Below are 19719 nucleotides of genomic sequence, written 5' to 3'. Positions count from 1 at the left end.
TGTTGATGGTAAAGTTATTAGAGATGGAGCACAATCTTGGATGGGGCAAGGGAACTGGCTATGCACTTTAAAAAGGAACCAGCCCAGCACTTGCCTCAAGGGATTTTGGGAATCCACAGGCAACCTAAATGTGGATGGTTGGATGGGGGTCTTGAACCACTGTAGCCCTGAACATGAGTTTAGTGTCTTACGACTGCACCACCTCACCTTGTAAAACAAAACAATTTTATCCACCTTTCATGTCAACGACGACGACAAACGTATTCCTCATAACTGGCCTGACAAGTATACAGGGTTATTACAAATGACTGAAGCGATTTCACAGCTCTACAACAACTTTATTATTTGAGATATTTTCACAATGCTTTGCACACACATACAAAAACTCAAAAAGTTTTTTTAGGCATTCACAAATGTTCGATATGTGCCCCTTTAGTGATTCGGCAGACATCAAGCCGATAATCAAGTTCCTCCCACACTCGGCGCAGCATGTCCCCATCAATGAGTTCGAAAACATCGTTGATGCGAGTTCGCAGTTCTGGCACGTTTCTTGGTAGAGGAGGTTTAAACACTGAATCTTTCACATAACCCCACAAAAAGAAATCGCATAGGGTTAAGTTGGGAGAGCGTGGAGGCCATGACATGAATTGCTGATCATGATCTCCACCACGACCGATCCATTGGTTTTCCAATCTCCTGTTTAAGAAATGCCGAACATCATGATGGAAGTGCGGTGGAGCACCATCCTGTTGAAAGATGAAGTTGGCGCTGTCGGTCTCCAGTTGTGGCATGAGCCAATTTTCCAGCATGTCCAGATACACATGTCCTGTAACGTTTTTTTCGCAGAAGAAAAAGGGGCCGTAAACTTTAAACCGTGAGATTGCACAAAACACATTAACTTTTGGTGAATTACGAATTTGCTGCACGAATGTGTGAGGATTCTCTACCGCCCAGATTTGCACACTGTGTCTGTTCACTTCACCATTAAGAAAAAATGTTGCTTCATCACTGAAAGCAAGTTTCGCACTGAACGCATCCTCTTCCATGAGCTGTTGCAACCGCGCCGAAAATTCAAAGCGTTTGACTTTGTCATCGGGTGTCAGGGCTTGTAGCAATTGTAAACGGTAAGGCTTCTGCTTTAGCCTTTTCCATAAGATTTTCCAAACCGTTGGCTGTGGTACATTTAGCTACCTGCTTGCTTTATTCGTCGACTTCCGCGGGCTACGCGTGAAACTTGCCCGCACGCGTTCAACCGTTTGTTCGCTCACTGCAGGCCGACCCGTTGATTTCCCCTTACAGAGGAATCCAGAAGCTTTAAACTGTGCATACCATCGCCGAATGGAGTTAGCAGTTGGTGGATCTTTGTTGAACTTTGTCCTGAAGTGTCGCTGCACTGTTATGACTGACTGATGTGAGAGCATTTCAAGCACGACATACACTTTCTCGGCTCCTGTCGCCATTTTGTCTCACTGCGCTCTCGAGCGCTCTGGCAGCAGAAACAGGAAGTGCGGCTTCAGCTGAACAAAACTTTATGAGTTTTTTTACATATCTGTAGTGTGTCGTGACCATATGTCAATGAATGGAGCTACAGTGAATTTATGAAATCGCATCAATCATTTGTAATAGCCCTGTATTCCTCATAATTAGTCTAACTGAGACCCACTTTTAAAAATCCACTCATTTTTCATCACTTGAATTCTGTGTTTTTTGCTCCACTTGTTCTCTATGGGCAATTAACAGCTGATTAAGGTAACATTGTTATTGAGGACACACTTTTTTGGGTGCGCAAGACACAAGTATGGTACACAACTGTTTGTTGTTTGTAATACTTTGACTGGGTAGATACCGGGAAAGGAGGCACAGCGGCGAAGTATTATGGCTCCTGATGGTTCTCCCAATTCTTGTGGTGACCATCACTAATGCATTTGTGTTTCATAATAGGAGACAAAACATTGATAAGAGAAACAATGTAACTACATCATGTCTCTTGTAGAGTTATTGAGTTTTTGTGTTGCATAACAACATACAAGCAACACCAAGAAATGATTTCCCCTGCAGGTACTGGCATCAGCAGATTTATTTTTGAAAAACCAGAAAGATACTAAAATAAAATCACACTCGACATGTCTGCGAAGTGTGTGCTGATGTCAAGAGGAGTCAGAAAAGAAAAAAATAGGAGTAAAGAAATGGCATTATGGTGTCCAAATTGTGATGTACTACTTGTACGCCTGAATGTTACAAAACATACCATACTACGAAACTACAATTTTTGAAAATTTGTGGTAAAATCGGCAATCTAGTTTCTCCTATCCGAGGCGTCTGATATCAGTCTCAAATGTGTTTAACAGATCACTACGGATGAAGTTCAGACTTCTTGGGAAACCGTATGTTACATTTTCCTTCTCAAATTAAAATTAGTATTTTTTAAGACCTGCAGGGTAAATACAATGACTGTAAAATCAAAATGAATGAACTTTAAACAAAATTTTAATGGATTTGTCTTTTGAGGTGTATTACGATAGTTGCACAGTTATATAGCAAATAATGTAGCAGTTTTCATGTGGTGCTCCAGATAAAATACATTCTATAAGAAACTCTCATGACACCATTAGATAACTTCATAGTCCTCACATTATTTGCATTTTGTAAAGGCAGGTCTGAGGAGTCAGTGGCACAAAGTTAATCATAAACACAATTTCATAATTTCATCTGTTAGTGAAATCTCTGGGCAAACTTAAGCTAAACTAGCGCAATCAACTCTGAAGAATATTCCTTTTATGATGATGATGATGATGATGATGATGATGATGATAATAATAATAATAATAATAAAGGTATTAGAGATAAAGTTAGCGAACTGCTTATAGATGTTGACTCTGAAATTATTGGTATATCTGAACACTTCTTAAATAAGGAGATAATTCAGAGGCTTCCTTTACCGGGATACAGGCTGGCTGGCAGCTTTTCTAGGAGCTCTTTGCGGTGTGGGGGAGTAGCCATGTATGTGAAAAACGGTGTCCCATTTGAGTCAATTGATGTTTCAAAGTACTACACTGAAAAGGTGTTTGAATGTTGTGCAGGTGTGGTTAAATTTAGTGGAGCTAAACTTCTTACTGTTGTTATTTATAGATCCCCAGACTCCGATTTCACAACATTTTTGCTAAAGCTAGAGGAGGTTCTTGGTTCACTTTATAGGAAATACAAAAAGTTAGTTATATGTGGTGACTTCAATATTAATTGTATAAGTGATTGTGCAAGGAAAAGGATGCTGGTAGACCTCCTTAATTCATATAATCTTATGCAAACCGTATTCTTTCCAACGAGAGTGCAAGGGAACAGTAGAACAACCATAGACAATATTTTTGTTCATTCGTCATTATTAGAAGGGCATTCTGTTAGCAAAAAGGTGAATGGCCTTTCAGATCATGATGCACAAATTTTAAGTCTAAAAGATTTTTGTGCTGCAACACATGTTAAATATAGTTACCAACTTTTTAGGAAAGCTGATCCAGTTGCTGTACAGACTTTTGTAAATCTTATCAAGGAACAAGAGTGGCAAGATGTTTATAGTGCTGATACAGTAGACGATAAATATAATGCTTTCCTCAAGACTTTTCTCGTGCTCTTTGAAAGTTGCTTTCCGTTAGAACGTTCAAAACAGGGTACTAGCACAAACAGGCAGCCTGGGTGGCTGACTACAGGGATAAGAATATCTTGTAGAACAAAGTGGCAATTATATCAAAACGTTAGAAACAGTCAAAATCTAAATGCAGCAGCCCATTACAAACAGTGTTGTAAGGTGCTTAAAAAAGTTATTAGGAAGGCAAAAAGTATGTGGTATGCAGATAGAATAGCTAAGTCTCAGGATAAAATTAAAACCATATGGTCAGTCGTAAAGGAAGTGGCTGGTCTGCAGAGACAGGTCGAGAATATAGAATCAGTGCGTAGTGGGGATGTCCGTGTTACTGATAAGTCGCATATATGTACAGTACTTAATAATCACTTTCTGAATATAGCAGGTGAACTAAATAGAAACCTAGTCCCAACAGGGAATCATATAGCGCTCTTAGAAAAAAGTGTTCCGAGACTGTTACCTGAAATGCTCCTCCATGATACTGACAAGAGGGAGATTGAATTAATAATTAAATCACTAAAGACCAAGAACTCTCATGGATATGACGGGGTATCTAGCAGAATACTGAAGTATTGTTCCATGTATGTTAGCCCAGTACTTAGCCATATCTGTAACTTTTCCTTTAGGAGTGGTCGGTTTCCTGACCGATTAAAGTACTCGGTAGTGAAGCCACTTTATAAAAAGGGAGACAGGGATAATGTTGACAATTATAGACCTATTTCTATGCCATCGGTGTTCGCTAAAGTTATCGAGAGGGTTGTATATACAAGGTTACTGCAGCATTTAAATTCACATAATTTGCTGTCAAATGTACAGTTTGGCTTTAGAAATGGCTTAACAACTGAAAATGCTATAGTCTCTTTTCTCTGTGAGGTTTTGGATGGATTAAATAAAAGGTTGCGAACGTTAGGTGTTTTCTTTGATTTAACGAAGGCTTTTGACTGTGTTGACCACAAAATATTACTGCAGAAGTTGGAACATTATGGAGTAAGGGGAGTAGCTTACAATTGGTTCGCCTCCTACTTTAAGAACAGAAAGCAGAAGGTAATCCTCCGCAATATTGAGAGTGGTAATGATGTTCAGTCCCAATGGGGCACTGTTAAATGGGGCGTTCCCCAAGGGTCGGTGCTGGGGCCACTGCTGTTCCTTATTTATGTAAAAGATATGCCTTCTAGTATTACAGGTGATTCAAAAATATTTCTGTTTGCTGATGACACCACCTTGGTAGTGAAGGATCTTGTGTGTAATATTGAAACATTATCAAATAATGTAGTTCATGATATAAGTTCGTGGTTTGTGGAAAATAATTTGATGCTAAATCACAGTAAGACTCAGTTTTTACAGTTTCTAACCCACAGTTCAACAAGAACTGACATTTTAATCAGACAGAATGGGCATGTTATAAGCGAGACGGAACAGTTCAAGTTCCTAGGCGTACGGATAGATAGTAAGCTGTTGTGGAAAGCCCATGTTCAGGATCTTGTTCAGAAACTAAATGCCGCTTTATTTACCATTAGAACAGTATCTGAAATAAGTGACATTTCAACACGAAAAGTAGTATACTTCGCATATTTTCATACGCTTATATCATATGGTATTATTTTTTGGGGAAATTCTTCCGATTCAAAAAGGGTATTTTTGGCTCAAAAACGGGCTGTTCGAGCTATGTATGGTGTAACTTCGAAAACCTCTTGTCGACCCCTATTCAATAGTCTGGGAATTTTGACATTGCCCTCACAGTATGTATTTTCTTTAATGTCGTTTGTTGTTAGCAATATTAGCTTATTCCCAAGAGTTAGCAGCTTTCACTCAGTTAATACTAGGCAGAAATCAAATCTGCATGTGGAATGCACTTCCTTGACTCTTGTGCAGAAAGGAGTGCAGTATTCTGCTGCATCCATTTTCAATAAGCTACCACAAGAACTCAAAAATCTTAGCAGTAGCCCAAACGCTTTTAAGTCTAAACTGAAGAGTTTCCTCATGGCTCCCTCCTTCTATTCTGTCGAGGAGCTCCTGGAAGAGATAAAAAATTAAGCAAATTCCAGTGTTACATTCTTGATTTTCTTTATTTAAACTAACGACTTGTCACCTGAATATGTTTCTTATATTTCATTTTATCTGTTTCTACAATCGTGTTATAATTTCATGTATTGACTCGTTCCATGACCATCGAGACTTCTCCTTAATGTGGTCCCACGGAACAATAAATAAATAAAAATGAACAGGTAGACAATTTAAGAAAATTCTTTCTGGAACGAGCGGAAACTAGCAAAATACACAAAGCAATCACTCATATAAATACATCGGCTATACCACTGCAATTTCATAACCACTCCTACAACCCTCTAGATCACATAACATCAACAGATACGAAGACAGTAAATTGGAAAAAGAAAACACTACATGGCAAGCACCCGTATCATCTAACACAGCCACACATCGATCAAGACGCATCCAACACATGGCTAACAAAAGGCAATATACACAGTGAGATGGAAGGATTCATGATTGCAATACAGGATCAAGCAATAAACACCAGATATTACAGCAAGCATATTATTAAAGATCCCAATACCACAACAGATAAATGCAGACTTTGCAAACAACAAATAGAAACAGTAGATCACATCCCAAGCGGATGTACAATCCTAGCAAATACAGAATACCCCAGAAGACATGACAATGTAGCAAAAATAATACGTCAACAGCTTGCCTTACAACATGAACTTATAAAACAACACGTTCCCACATACAAGTATGCACCACAAAATGTACTGGAGAATGATGAATACAAATTATACTGGAACAGAACCATTATAACAGATAAAACAACACCACATAACAAACCTGACATCATACTCACCAATAAAAAGAAGAAATTAACAGAACTAATCGAAATATCCATACCCAATACAACAAATATACAAAAGAAAACAGGAGAAAAAATTGAAAAATACATCCAACTGGCTGAGGAAGTCAAGGACATGTGGCATCAGGATAAAGTTGACATTATACCAGTTATACTATCAACTACAGGAGTCATACCACACAATATCCACCAGTGCATCAATGCAATACAGCTACATCCAAACTTATATATACAACTACAGAAATCCATAATTATTGATACATGTTCAATTACCTGAAAGTTCCTAAATGCAATATAACATATACCGTACAGTTAAAAGGAAGTCACGCTTGATCAAGGTCCGCGTCACTTTCCATTTTTGACCAGACATAACGTCTGAGAAAGGAAAGAATAATAATAATAATAATAAACCCCATGGAGGCCCGGGAGAAGTATAGGCCTTTGGTATGTTCTGCCAGTTATAAAAGGCGACGAAAAGAACAAACCACTAATAGGGCCAACCCCCCTTTTAGTGTGATTAGTTGGTTCAGGACAGAACTAATGAAGCCTCGGACAAGCGGTGTCAAGGTTGGGGACGATGCTTGAACCCTATGCCCGTCCACAATGGTAACGACACTGCTAGCCACACGGAAAATGATTTAAATCCAAATAGAGGTGTTTTGCAGGATATGCTTCCTGCAACCACTCTAGAAGGAAAACAAAGACAGAGGATGAGATGGTCAGATGAAGTTAACCGACAACTCATGTTCTGTTATTACCAAGCAACAAACTTAGGAACCAACACAACTGGATACAGATCACAAGTATACACAAAATTTATTACCAGATACCCAGAATTAAAATTTTTAACAGAACAACGACTAGCTGATCAGATCCGTGTAATAATCAAAAATAACAGGCTACCCCAGTCAGAATTAGAAAACATCTAACAACAAGTACAACAAATACTGGAACAAAATAATGTTCAATCAGAAGAAGAAGAAGAAGAAAATACAGTAATGGACTCAAACATCCCAGAGCAAACAAACAAAGAACAACATGCATCAATTAAACAATCAGAAGAAAACAAAATCTTAAGACAGCCACCAGAACAAGCACAAATAGAACACGAAGTGACACACATGTTAGATATAGAAGAAAAATTCCAGCTGACATATATAGAATACAAAGACAGAAATACAGACATTAGACCATTCTTGCATAGACCACCAAATAACCCACAAGTCGAAACAACAATAACAACTATCAGCACAATCATATACAACAAAATAAATGAAAATACAACTATGGAAGAGTTACAACTCCTGGTTTATATAGGAGCACTCACTACACTAAATATACACACTAGGCAGAGATCAGAACCAACCAACACACAGAAGAAACCCACAAAACCAGCATGGCAACACAGGCTACAGATCAGAATAGAAAAACTGAGAAAAGACATCGGACAGGTAACACAATTTATAAGAAATGAAATATCAGACAAAAAATGAAAAAGGTTAGGTAAAATCTCACAACAAGAAGCGATAGAGCAATTAGATGAAAAGAAGCAGAAATTACAAGCATTGGCCAAACGACTTAGAAGATACAAAAAAAGTGAAAATAGAAGAAAACAAAACCAAACATTCAACACAAACCAAAAGAAATTTTATCAGACAATAGATAACACACACATTAAAATAGACAACCCACCAAACACAACAGACATGGAACACTTCTGGAGCAACATATGGTCAAACCTGGTACAACATAAAAGGCATGCACGGTGGATACAAGCAGAAACAGACACATACAAGATGATATCACAAATGCCCGAAGTGATAATTTTGCAACATGAAGTCACCCGCGCAATTAATTCTACGCACAACTGGAAAGCCCCTAAAAAAGATAAAATAGCAAATTTCTGGCTAAAGAAATTCACATCTAACTAAATTATTTAACAGTTACATTGCAGACCCATACACATTCCCTGATACACTTACACATGGAATAACCTATCTGAAACCTAAAGATCAAGCAGACAAAGCAAACCCAGCTAAATATTGCCCCATAACATGCCTACCAACAATATACAAAATATTAACTTCAGTCATTACACAGAAATTAATGACACACACAACACAGAACAAAATTATAAATGAAGAACAAAAAGGCTGTTGCAAAGGAGCACGAGGATGTAAAGAGCAACTGATAATAGATGCAGAAGTGACATTTCAAGCTAAAACTAAACAAAGGTCGCTACACTACGCATACATTGATTACCAAAAAGCTTTTGATAGTGTACCTCATTCATGGTTACTACAAATATTGGAAATATACAAAGTAGATCCTAAATTGATACAGTTCCTAAACATTGTTGTTGTTGTTGTGGTCTTCAGTCCTGAGACTGGTTTGATGCAGCTCTCCATGCTACTCTATCCTGTGCAAGCTTTTTCATCTCCCAGTACCTACTGCAACCTACATCCTTCTGAATCTGCTTAGTGTATTCATCTCTTGGTCTCCCTCTACGATTTTTACCCTCCACGCTGCCCTCCAATACTAAATTGGTGATCCCTTGATGCCTCAGAACATGTCCTACCAACCGATCCCTTCTTCTGGTCAAGTTGTGCCACAAACTTCTCTTCTCCCCAATCCTATTCAATACTTCCTCATTAGTTATGTGATCTACCCATCTAATCTTCAGCATTCTTCTGTAGCACCACATTTCGAAAGCTTCTATTCTCTTCTTGTCCAAACTATTTATCGTCCATGTTTCACTTCCATACATGGCTACACTCCATACGAATACTTTCAGAAATGACTTCCTGACACTTAAATCAATACTGGATGTTAACAAATTTCTCTTCTTTAGAAACGATTTCCTTGCCATTGCCAGCCTACATTTTATATCCTCTCTACTTCGACCATCATCAGTTATTTTGCTCCCCAAATAGCAAAACTCCTTTACTACTTTAAGTGCCTCATTTCCTAATCTAATTCCCTCAGCATCACCCGACTTAATTAGACTACATTCCATTATCCTTCTTTTGCTTTTGTTGATGTTCATCTTATATCCTCCTTTCAAGACACCATCCATTCCGTTCAACTGCTTTTCCAAGTCCTTTGCTGTCTCTGACAGAATTACAATGTCATCGGCGAACCTCAAAGTTTTTATTTCTTCTCCATGAATTTTAATACCTACTCCTAATTTTTCTTTTGTTTCCTTTACTGCTTGCTCAATATACAGATTGAACAACATCGGGGAGAGGCTACAACCCTGTCTTACTCCCTTCCCAACCACTGCTTCCCTTTCATGTCCCTCGACTCTTATAACTGCCATCTGGTTTCTGTAGAAATTGTAAATAGCCTTTCGCTCCCTGTATTTTACCCCTGCCACCTTTAGAATTTGAAAGAGAGTATTCCAATTAACATTGTCAAAAGCTTTCTCTAAGTCTACAAATGCTAGAAACGTAGGTTTGCCTTTCCTTAATCTTTCTTCTAAGATAAGTCATAAGGTCAGTATTGCCTCACGTGTTCCAGTGTTTCTACGGAATCCAAACTGATCTTCCCCGAGGTTGGCTTCTACTAGTTTTTCCATTCGTCTGTAAAGAATTTGTGTTAGTATTTTGCAGCTGTGACTTATTAAGCTGATAGTTTGGTAATTTTCACATCTGTCAACACCTGCTTTCTTTGGGATTGGAATTATTATATTCTTCTTGAAGTCTGAGGGTATTTCGCCTGTTTCATACATCTTGCTCACCAGATGGTAGAGTTTTGTCAGGACTGGCTCTCCCATGGCCGTCAGTAGTTCCAATGGAATATTGTCTACTCCGGGGGCCTTGTTTCGACTCAGGTCTTTCAGTGCTCTGTCAAACTCTTCACGCAGTATCATATCTCCCATTTCATCTTCATCTACATCCTCTTCCATTTCCATAATATTGTCCTCAAGTTGTTCCTAAACATAGTAATGAAAAATTGGAAAACCACACTTAATATCCAAACAAATTCAAATAATATCACATCACAGCCAATACAGATTAAGCGTGGAATATACCAAGGGGACTCATTAAGTCCTTTCTGGTTCTGCCTTGCTCTGAACCCACTACCCAACATGCTAAACAATACAAATTATGGATACAATATTACCGGAACATACCAACACAAAATCACACATTTGCTATACATGGATGATCTAAAACTACTGGCAGCAACAAATCAACAACTCAACCAATTACTAAAGATAACAGAAATATTCAGCAATGATATAAATATGGCTTTTGGAACAGACAAATGTAAGAAAAATAGCACAGTCAAGGGAAAACACACTAAACAGGAAGATTACATATTGGATAACCACAGCGACTGCATAGAAGCGATGGAAAAAACAGATGCCTATAAATATCTAGGATACAGACAAAAAATAGGAATAGATAATACAAATATTAAAGAAGAACTAAAAGAAAAATATAGACAAAGACTAACAAAAATACTGAAAACAGAATTGACAGCAAGAAACAAGACAAAAGCTATAAATACTTATGCTATACCAATATTGACCTACTCATTTGGAATAGTAACACAAACCTAGAAGCACTCAATACACTTACACGATCACAATGCCACAAATATAGAATACATCACATACATTCAGCAACAGAAAGATTCACATTAAGTAGAAAGGAAGGAGGAAGGGGATTTATCGACATAAAAAAAACCAACATTATGGACAGGTAGACAATTTAAGAAAATTCTTTCTAGAACGAGCAGAAACTAGCAAAATACACAAAGAAATCACTCATATAAATACATCAGCTACACCTCTGCAATTTCATAACCACTTTTACAACCCTTTAGATCACATAACATCAACAGATACGAAGAAAGCAAATTGGAAAAAGAAAACACTACATGGCAAGCACCCGTATCATCTAACACAGCCACACATCGATCAAGACGCATCCAACACATGGCTAACAAAAGGCAATACATACAGTGAGATGGAAGGATTCATGATTGCAATACAGGATCAAACAATAAACACCAGATATTACAGCAAGCATATTATTAAAGATCCCAATACCACAACAGATAAATGCAGACTTTGCAAACAACAAATAGAAACAGTAGATCACATCCCAAGCGGATGTACAATACTAGCAAATACAGAATACCCCAGAAGACATGACAATGTAGCAAAAATAATACGTCAACAACTTGCCATACAACATAAACTAATAAAACAACATGTTCCCACATACAAGTATGTACCACAAAATGTACTGGAGAATGATGAATACAAAGTATACTGGAACAGAACCATTATAACAGATAAAACAACACCACATAACAAACCTGACATCATACTCACCAATAAAAAGAAGAAATCAACACAACTAATCGAAATATCCATACCCAATACAACAAATATACAGAAGAAAACAGTAGAAAAAATTGAAAAATACATCCAACTGGCTGAGGAAGTCAAGGACATGTGGCGTCAGGATAAAGTTGACATTATACCAATTATACTATCAACTACAGGAGTCATACCACACAATATCCACCAGCACATCAATGCAATACAGCTACATCCAAACTTATATATACAACTACAGAAATCTGTAATTATTGATACATGTTCAATTACTCAAAAGTTCCTAAATGCAATGTAACATATACCGTACAGTTAAAAGGAAGTCACGTTTGATCAAGGTCCGCGTCACTTTCCATTTTTAACCGGACCTAAGGTCTGAGAAAGGAAAGAAGAAGAAGAAGAAGAAGAAGAAGAAGAAGAAGATGATGATGATGATGATAATAATAATAATAATAATAATAATAATATCACCATAACTATCATCATCGGTCCTTCATTTATTTTGTACTATGGTGTAGACAAATTATTTGTACAGAAGTATGGGACGCATTAAACCAAATACAGTCCCCATTAAACGTAATTTATAACTGTTCAAATAATGATCATTAAATATAATATGCCACTGTTACGAGGCCTCCACCATTGTTACATCAGTTCAATGAAGAATTGAAGCATTTTCACTCATCCAGTCACACATGCACACGCCTTCGCCCCCTCATACAAACACAAAATGTTCGTAAGTCAAGCATAGTAAAAACATACCTTGCAGACCCACAAGAACTACTTTTATGCCTTTCAGTGTGGCTGGAATCACTGTGGAATTCTGGGGATGAGCTTCCACTGTTCCTGTCAACTGGACTCACTTGCGTAGAAAGCTGGTGTTTCGATGACTTTATTACTGTTACAGATGAGCGTGATTCTGTTTGACGAAGTGTATTCTGGAAGTAAAAACACATGCATTAACACTTTATAAAATCAATCACAACTAACTGTTTATCTGAAAGAAAAAGAGAAAAAAGAGGTTTTAGTTTTTAAAAAATGTACAGCTATATCTGTAGCCCACAAATCTAGTACATATTAACTCACAAAGCAGATGCTGAATTGTCTTATGAGCCTAAGACTGAAATGGGGAGTGTCTCTCTCGTACAGAAAGTAGCTGACCTAATTTTCAAAACACCTAATATGATATTTCACCTTCCTGCATTATAAGCTTTTATCACAAGTGTGATAAATCTAAAATGAGAGTGATTAGTACAAGCATTAATTTTTCCTTTATATCACTTATCACCTAGGAACAGAACAGACTGTAATATGAGAATGTGATCAGTGACACGAGGCGCTACCAAAAATTTCTTATAATTTGAAGATTTTGGTTGCCTCTTATGATGCAACCACTGTACAAGTTGCAGCAAGACCTTTACCAATAAGAATGTGAAGTATAATGAACTGTCTGCATTAAGTTGTCTTTCCCCATTGTACATTACCCAGTTCAACACACTCAGCCATCTATCTGACTGACACAGATTCTTTCATAAATGGCATACCACTGATTTCAGCCTGCTGAACCCATCAACCCACAAAGCACGTCCAGCTAATCTCCCTCACACACTTGTACACCCCTCTGGAACTGTCTCAATGATAAGCTTAGTACTTACTGGACCTGTTCCAAAATTTCTAAATAATTTCTTGTTTGGGGGAAAAAAGCACCTTCACTTTACTAAGATAATGAGTAATGAACTAAAGGTAATTTATTTCAATATGTTCATGTTTTTTTGATAAGGTGCACAAAGACAAAACAATGTTTGCAGGAATTTAATTTTGCAGAGCCAAGAGAAACAGTTGGGTGATCAGGGCAGGTCAAGCTGACCAAGCAAAGAAAAATTTCCTTGTTTCTTATCATCACTGACTACTATATTATTAATACATACAATTATGTACTTTTGTCTTAGGGTCATTATTGTGTATTTCATATAAATTGAATAATATTGTTTATCAAATTGTATTGGTATGTACATAACTAAGTGGGTGCTGATATTACCTGAGGATCAACACTGACAATGCTGGCAGTACGGATCATTGGTGTCCTGTGTCTTGTTTTTGTCTGAATTACATAGCTGTATTCATATTGCAATACATCATTGCGGGGATCCCATGGCCGTAGATCAGCATGTTTGTAAACCCACTGGCCAGATATAATATCCTGAAAAAAAAAATGGAAGGATAGAAGCACCCACCAAAGATAAGTAGAAGCATAAAAGATATTATCACGATCACACATAGGAAACATGCTTTAAGAGGTAGGATAAAAACACAAATTGGGGAAAATTAAAATAGGAATCATCACAGAAACAAGTACTGTGCTCTCCGTTGCAGAAGCTAGGATGGTAGTAATAGTGACGTAAAACTGATAAAGCACAAACAGCATTTATCTGACAACAGCTCAAGTCTAAACTGGAGACATGAAAGATGTAGAAACACAACACTAGCATAAGCACAACAAGCACAGGAAGAAATTTCATTAACTTCAGACAATAAGTTAGATAAGAATTGAGAGCCAGTTCACAATTACTGAGTTATGAAGTGTCAAAAATGAGGAGCGGCCACATTAGTAGAGTAGGAACTGATTTTACTTCTTTTATCACTTTCATTTTCTACTGTTGTAGTCTGCAGTTTTCTTAGCTCAGACAAAAAGAACTTTATGTTTAAGCTGGCTTTGCCCTATTAACCCAGTTCATGCAGTTATACTGAATTAATTTCACTTCCATCACTGATCCACGATCATCGTCCCTGGCTGATTGCAAAGAAACTTTAACAACATAAAAAATATTTGAAAACTCCTCCCAGCAATTTAGAAAATACATATGTCATGGTATTTAAGACATTATATTGTTGGAAACCAAAACACTGTCTCTCAGTATGAGGTAAATGAGGACCAACATACATGAAATGCTGTGTGCTGATTTGTGCGCTAATTTGAACAGAGCTCTGTGACAAAAGGGAATATTCTATTAATATAAGAAAAAAAGGGTTTAACTCAGTCAAAATGGTTGAAAAAAGCTTTTTTGTGTCAGCAACAAAAGCTGCCCTTCACTACTTGTCACTCTCTCGTAGTACGATTGAATTCTCCATAGCAAGAGAACTACATGCTAGACCATGACCCAGTGTATTGATGAAATTCCTCAGGAACTGACGAATTAACTGACATATTTATCTTTATTTTCAGTGCACTACCTATAGCAGAAAGTTATTTCTGCTCTGATGTTGTCTCATAACAGAAGTGTCACGGACGTTATAGATCTGGACACACTGCATAGTGAAAGATTCAGTCTGGATATTACATGTTTCTTTACCTCAAAAGTATATGAAAATCTGCTAAGCACTTTTGGAATTTAAGGGGCTTCTGAACATATCTTCACATTCCATATGTTCCCATTCAAGTCCTCGCTCACAGGCAGCCAGGTGCACACAGGCTACAGTGGACAGCATGGACAGTCAGGCTGTAGTGTGTGCGACCATAACACCCTGTCCTTGTGCCTGCGTGAGGAATGCATGCAACAGAGCTATTTGGCAGGTAGCCCATACTAGTTGCACATGCCCGCAAGATAGCTGATGTGTGTACCCCAACGCCATTGCCTCGTGGAGCAGCAATGGAACAGCCTTATCTGAAGTGCAGGGAACAACACACTAGTTTTTACTTCAGTGGGTTTTAAACATGTCAGTAATAAGAGACACTGAGTACTGTACTCAACTGACAAGGATTAGAGAAAACAGTAGACAGTGCCATGTTGATGATGTCATTTCAACATTTTCTTGCTCTGAATTAGGAAATGCAGAAAATTTAAATATGGTTGGGTATGAAACATCAGTTACTAAGCATTTTGCTTTGCTCCAAGATGACTTTTTTCAGGGTATCTACAGTGCACTGGTTAAGTGGATGTACACTGAAACCCAGCAAATATAGGAAATTTCTGTTTGATTTTAAGACACTAAACCATAAAAAATGTCACAGTTCACTTAAGAATTTCTTTAAAGTGGCATGAGGATCTATTGCAATAGGCAAACTGAACACAATTTGTGTGTCACATGTATACAGGATGAATTTTATTTGTAGATTTTTTTGTCTATCATGCTTAGATCCACAAAACCTCTCTCACATTGCTACATGTTCACAGAAGTAAATTGAACTGAAACACACCAGTTGGGAGTTGTATTATCAAAGTTTTGTTTAGGAACACACTAAAATGTTTGTGGCTTCTTTCTAATTATAAGCTATCACCAAGTGGTACATGATACCAACCTTGATGGTGTGTAAAGATGAAAACTGCAAGTTGTACAGAAAGGGTCTTTCTATGGACTGGTACTGTCAAAATGGATTGCATCCCAGTCTTCAGAAATGAAGGTTATGAGTGTTCACAGACATGGAAGTTATATTTTACATAATATCACAGAAATGACATCACGCAATTGTCCTAGGAGAATTTCTTTCTATCCTCATTATTGCCACTATGGCTCTACACAGCTACCTTGACACTCTGATGTGGAAGCTACATTGCATATTCACATCAGATGTGTTACATAAATATTACAAACCTTTTAAACTGATAGAATTGCCTTTACCACAAAATACACATGAGTAAAAAAAAGTTGAGAATGATGAAAATTTACATACAAGGGTACAACGGTGTTCCGAAAAGTAACAACTCCGTCCCCCCCCCCTCCCCCCTTCTCTCAATATTGATCGAGGTATTACATGTCATGTATCTTACTTAGTCAACTTTCTTGCTTCACTGATGCAAGTTGCAACCCTCTGCCAGTACAGGACTCCGAATTGTAGCATGCAACTTGGCAGTGTGTAACTTAGCTACGTCAGCATGTGAGAAACAGCATGCTGTAATTGAGTTTCTAACTGCAGAAAACTGAAAGCATGAATTTGAAGAGTTTTTACACATATTGAGCACTCTCTCCTTCAGCATGTCACACACCAGCACTGCAACCAAACAACAATCCCATGCCTTAGGTTCACTGTCATCAGTCATTCTCCATACAGTCCCAACTTGGCCCCATCTGATTTTCATCTGTTTCCAAAATGTAAAGAACACCTTCGTGGACTTCACTTTGCAGTGATAAAGTGGTGCAAGCAGAGGTGAGGTTGTGGTTGCATCAACAATGTCAAACATTCTACAGTGATAGTACCAATAAACTGGTCTCTCGTTGGGAGAAATTTGTTTGTTGTCAGGGTACTACATTGAGAAATAAATATGTAGGCATGAGAATAAAGACATAGAATGTTAATAATATTTGTTTTCTTTCAAAATCTTTGAGAGTTTACACATAAGAAATTTGGAGGCATTACTTTTCAGCATATCTTCATAAATTTTTCTCACTCAGAAAAAGTAAAGAAACTCAGTATTTTGAGTCATTTCAAGTTGAACTAGAATTTTCAAGTTTGGAAGAACAACAGGAAATTTGAAACGGTATACGAAATGGATATTATTTTGCTGAAATACCTGAGGCAACAAAGTGCCTCTGAACTGGCAGTTATAAAGACTAAATAAGAAAGCTGTCTATGTTAGCATTATTTGTGGAGATGATTATCTATATTTTATCAACAAGTATTTCAAAAGCTTTCTGAAGACTAAAGAAATCATCATCAAGTGCCACTAGTGTGTGAAAAAACAATGTGGTCCACAGGTTAACATATTTACACTTAACTGACTGTATCTAAATGGTAACTGTGATACCTTCACTTATAGAAACATTCACAAGAGAAATGTGATAACACACCTTAACAGAGCTACAGCAAGACTCACATCTCTCTACACAAGTTTAAAAAATTCACAAGATCACACCTCATCAACATAAAACTTGCTATTTTTAAGTTACGACAACCATATTGCAAATAACAATAAAACTTGAGCATTGGAAATAAAGTATGTGGGTTTCAAAATTACTACAATGCACTTTTCAATTTATAATCAATCTCAGTCTACAGCCAGGAGCTAACTGTGCATGAAAATCAAATATACACGAATAGAAATCAACATACTGATATGTGCACTATGAACAACAAAATACAGTGTGGGCTGTAGGGTTGTTATGGAGTATTATAACAATTCCTGGCAATACCAGATGTTACTTGTGAGCTATGCATGACAGTGATGCTGCTAAAATGGTCAGCAGTACTGAACATTGACATCATCCTCCTCTCATTATGACCTCAAAAAAGAATGTCTTGATGGTACAGTCCAAAATCAACATGACTGCCATTATTCACTCATCAAAAATTCATAACTCTTTGATGAAACTTTATGATATTCATTTGATTGATATTTAAGCTTCTGTTCATATACTCATCCTAGATTCCATCAATTTTAACTGCTTAATTTATAATGTTGCTCTATTAAAGGTGATTCAACTCCAGATGGTTACACTAGCCTTTTATCAAGTATGGTTAAGGACCTGTTAACTGATAAAAAGCCAACCTGATAAAATATTCTATATCAGAAACCCCTACTGTGAAGTTCAGAACAGTGTCAAGATACAAGTACTCATTAGTATGGACATTTAGTGCGCAGTCTAAACCCCAACCTTTGCTAGGACTTATCAGTATTGTTGTCAATAGAGTTACGCATGGTGCAAGTTTTAGCCAGCCCAGCCTGTGTGCTGCAGCCTGTAACATACAGGACACAGATGAGACCAGCTGGCTTGCTGGACAGCACAGCTGGGTGCAACCTGGCCAGACCGAAGTGCCTTGCCAGTCAGTTGGTTCCTCAGCCCACCAGGCTGCACACCAAGGTTACTCACTGAGCCACTCTGCTGTTCTGTATTTATCTACAAAGCCAGGTCTCCTTTATTGTTATTTTAGTTACCAGGCATTGGCAGGTTGGCACTTGTTTCCAAGAATATCAGAGCTTCCATTCTTTACTGTAGTGCCAGTTTACCTTTTTTACCTCTAGCCAGTTATAGGTTTTTTATCATTAACTAATCCTCACAAAAATGAAACTCAGGTATAACACTGTTACAAATGCCCAGGTTGTTAAAAGTTCTTTATCTTATGTCCCACCTGCTCAAAATGTTTTGGTATCCATTCAATACCCTTTATCTTACGTTCCTTTGCTGCAGCCCTCTGTGCTTCTTCCAAAACCGTCTTCTCTTCGGTAGCGGCAACCTATAAAATAAATGCAGAGAGATAAGGCCTTTTTTTGGAATGACCTGTTAAATTAGATTATAAACAACTCACTGAATTTGGTGTGTGGAAACTAGGATTTGCCCACAGTTATTCAGGGTGTCCCAGAAGGAATGGTCAATATTCAAGAATAGGACAGGAACAATAATTCAAAGCAAAACAGTCTTATGAATCATGTGCACTGAAATGTATACCCTAAGAGCTATGAGCTCTTGTTCGTCTTCGCTACTGCGAAACACACTCCTCTACTGAAAAAGTGCTCATAGCTCTTGATATATGCATTTTTACTAGACTTCTTTAGTTTGAATGACTGTTACTGTTATATCTCTGAAGATGGACCTTTCCACCTGAGACACCTTGTGTATACATTGTGCGAAAAAACCACAAATACAAATTAGTAAAACTATTAGGAGAGAGAAAAAGAAATATTTTTGCTGTGTGACAAATGTCAGAGGTGCAGGGGTTTGAAGGACTTGATGCTGGACCTCCCCTAAGCCAATGTTCACAGTAATTTTGGCTGCTGTGTATCCAAAAGGTTGACACTGGAACCTGATCTGCACTACAATTAAGTCTTCTTGCTAGAAAGTGTAAGTTTCCATTATTGCTAGTAGTGTCTGGAGTTCCACTGTCAGTGTTTATTTTATATTGTGTGTACATGATAGTTTCTATTCATGTTA

General features: G+C 37.5%; 1 protein-coding gene across 1 annotated transcript in view; it reads right to left on the bottom strand.

Moving 5' to 3' along the window:
* Nucleotides 1–19719, bottom strand: part of LOC124722300 (oxysterol-binding protein-related protein 8) — a 211438-nt gene that overhangs the window by 3109 nt on the left and 188610 nt on the right. Inside the window, 3 exon segments of the mRNA XM_047247483.1 lie at nt 12619–12794; nt 13895–14056; nt 18920–19024. Coding sequence (XP_047103439.1) covers nt 12619–12794; nt 13895–14056; nt 18920–19024 — 443 coding nt within the window.

Source organism: Schistocerca piceifrons, chromosome X (assembly GCF_021461385.2).
Source record: "Schistocerca piceifrons isolate TAMUIC-IGC-003096 chromosome X, iqSchPice1.1, whole genome shotgun sequence".
NCBI classification, from domain to species: Eukaryota; Metazoa; Arthropoda; class Insecta; order Orthoptera; family Acrididae; genus Schistocerca; species Schistocerca piceifrons.
Note: the sequence above shows the minus strand (reverse complement) of the source record. Positions and strands in the feature narration are given on the sequence as shown.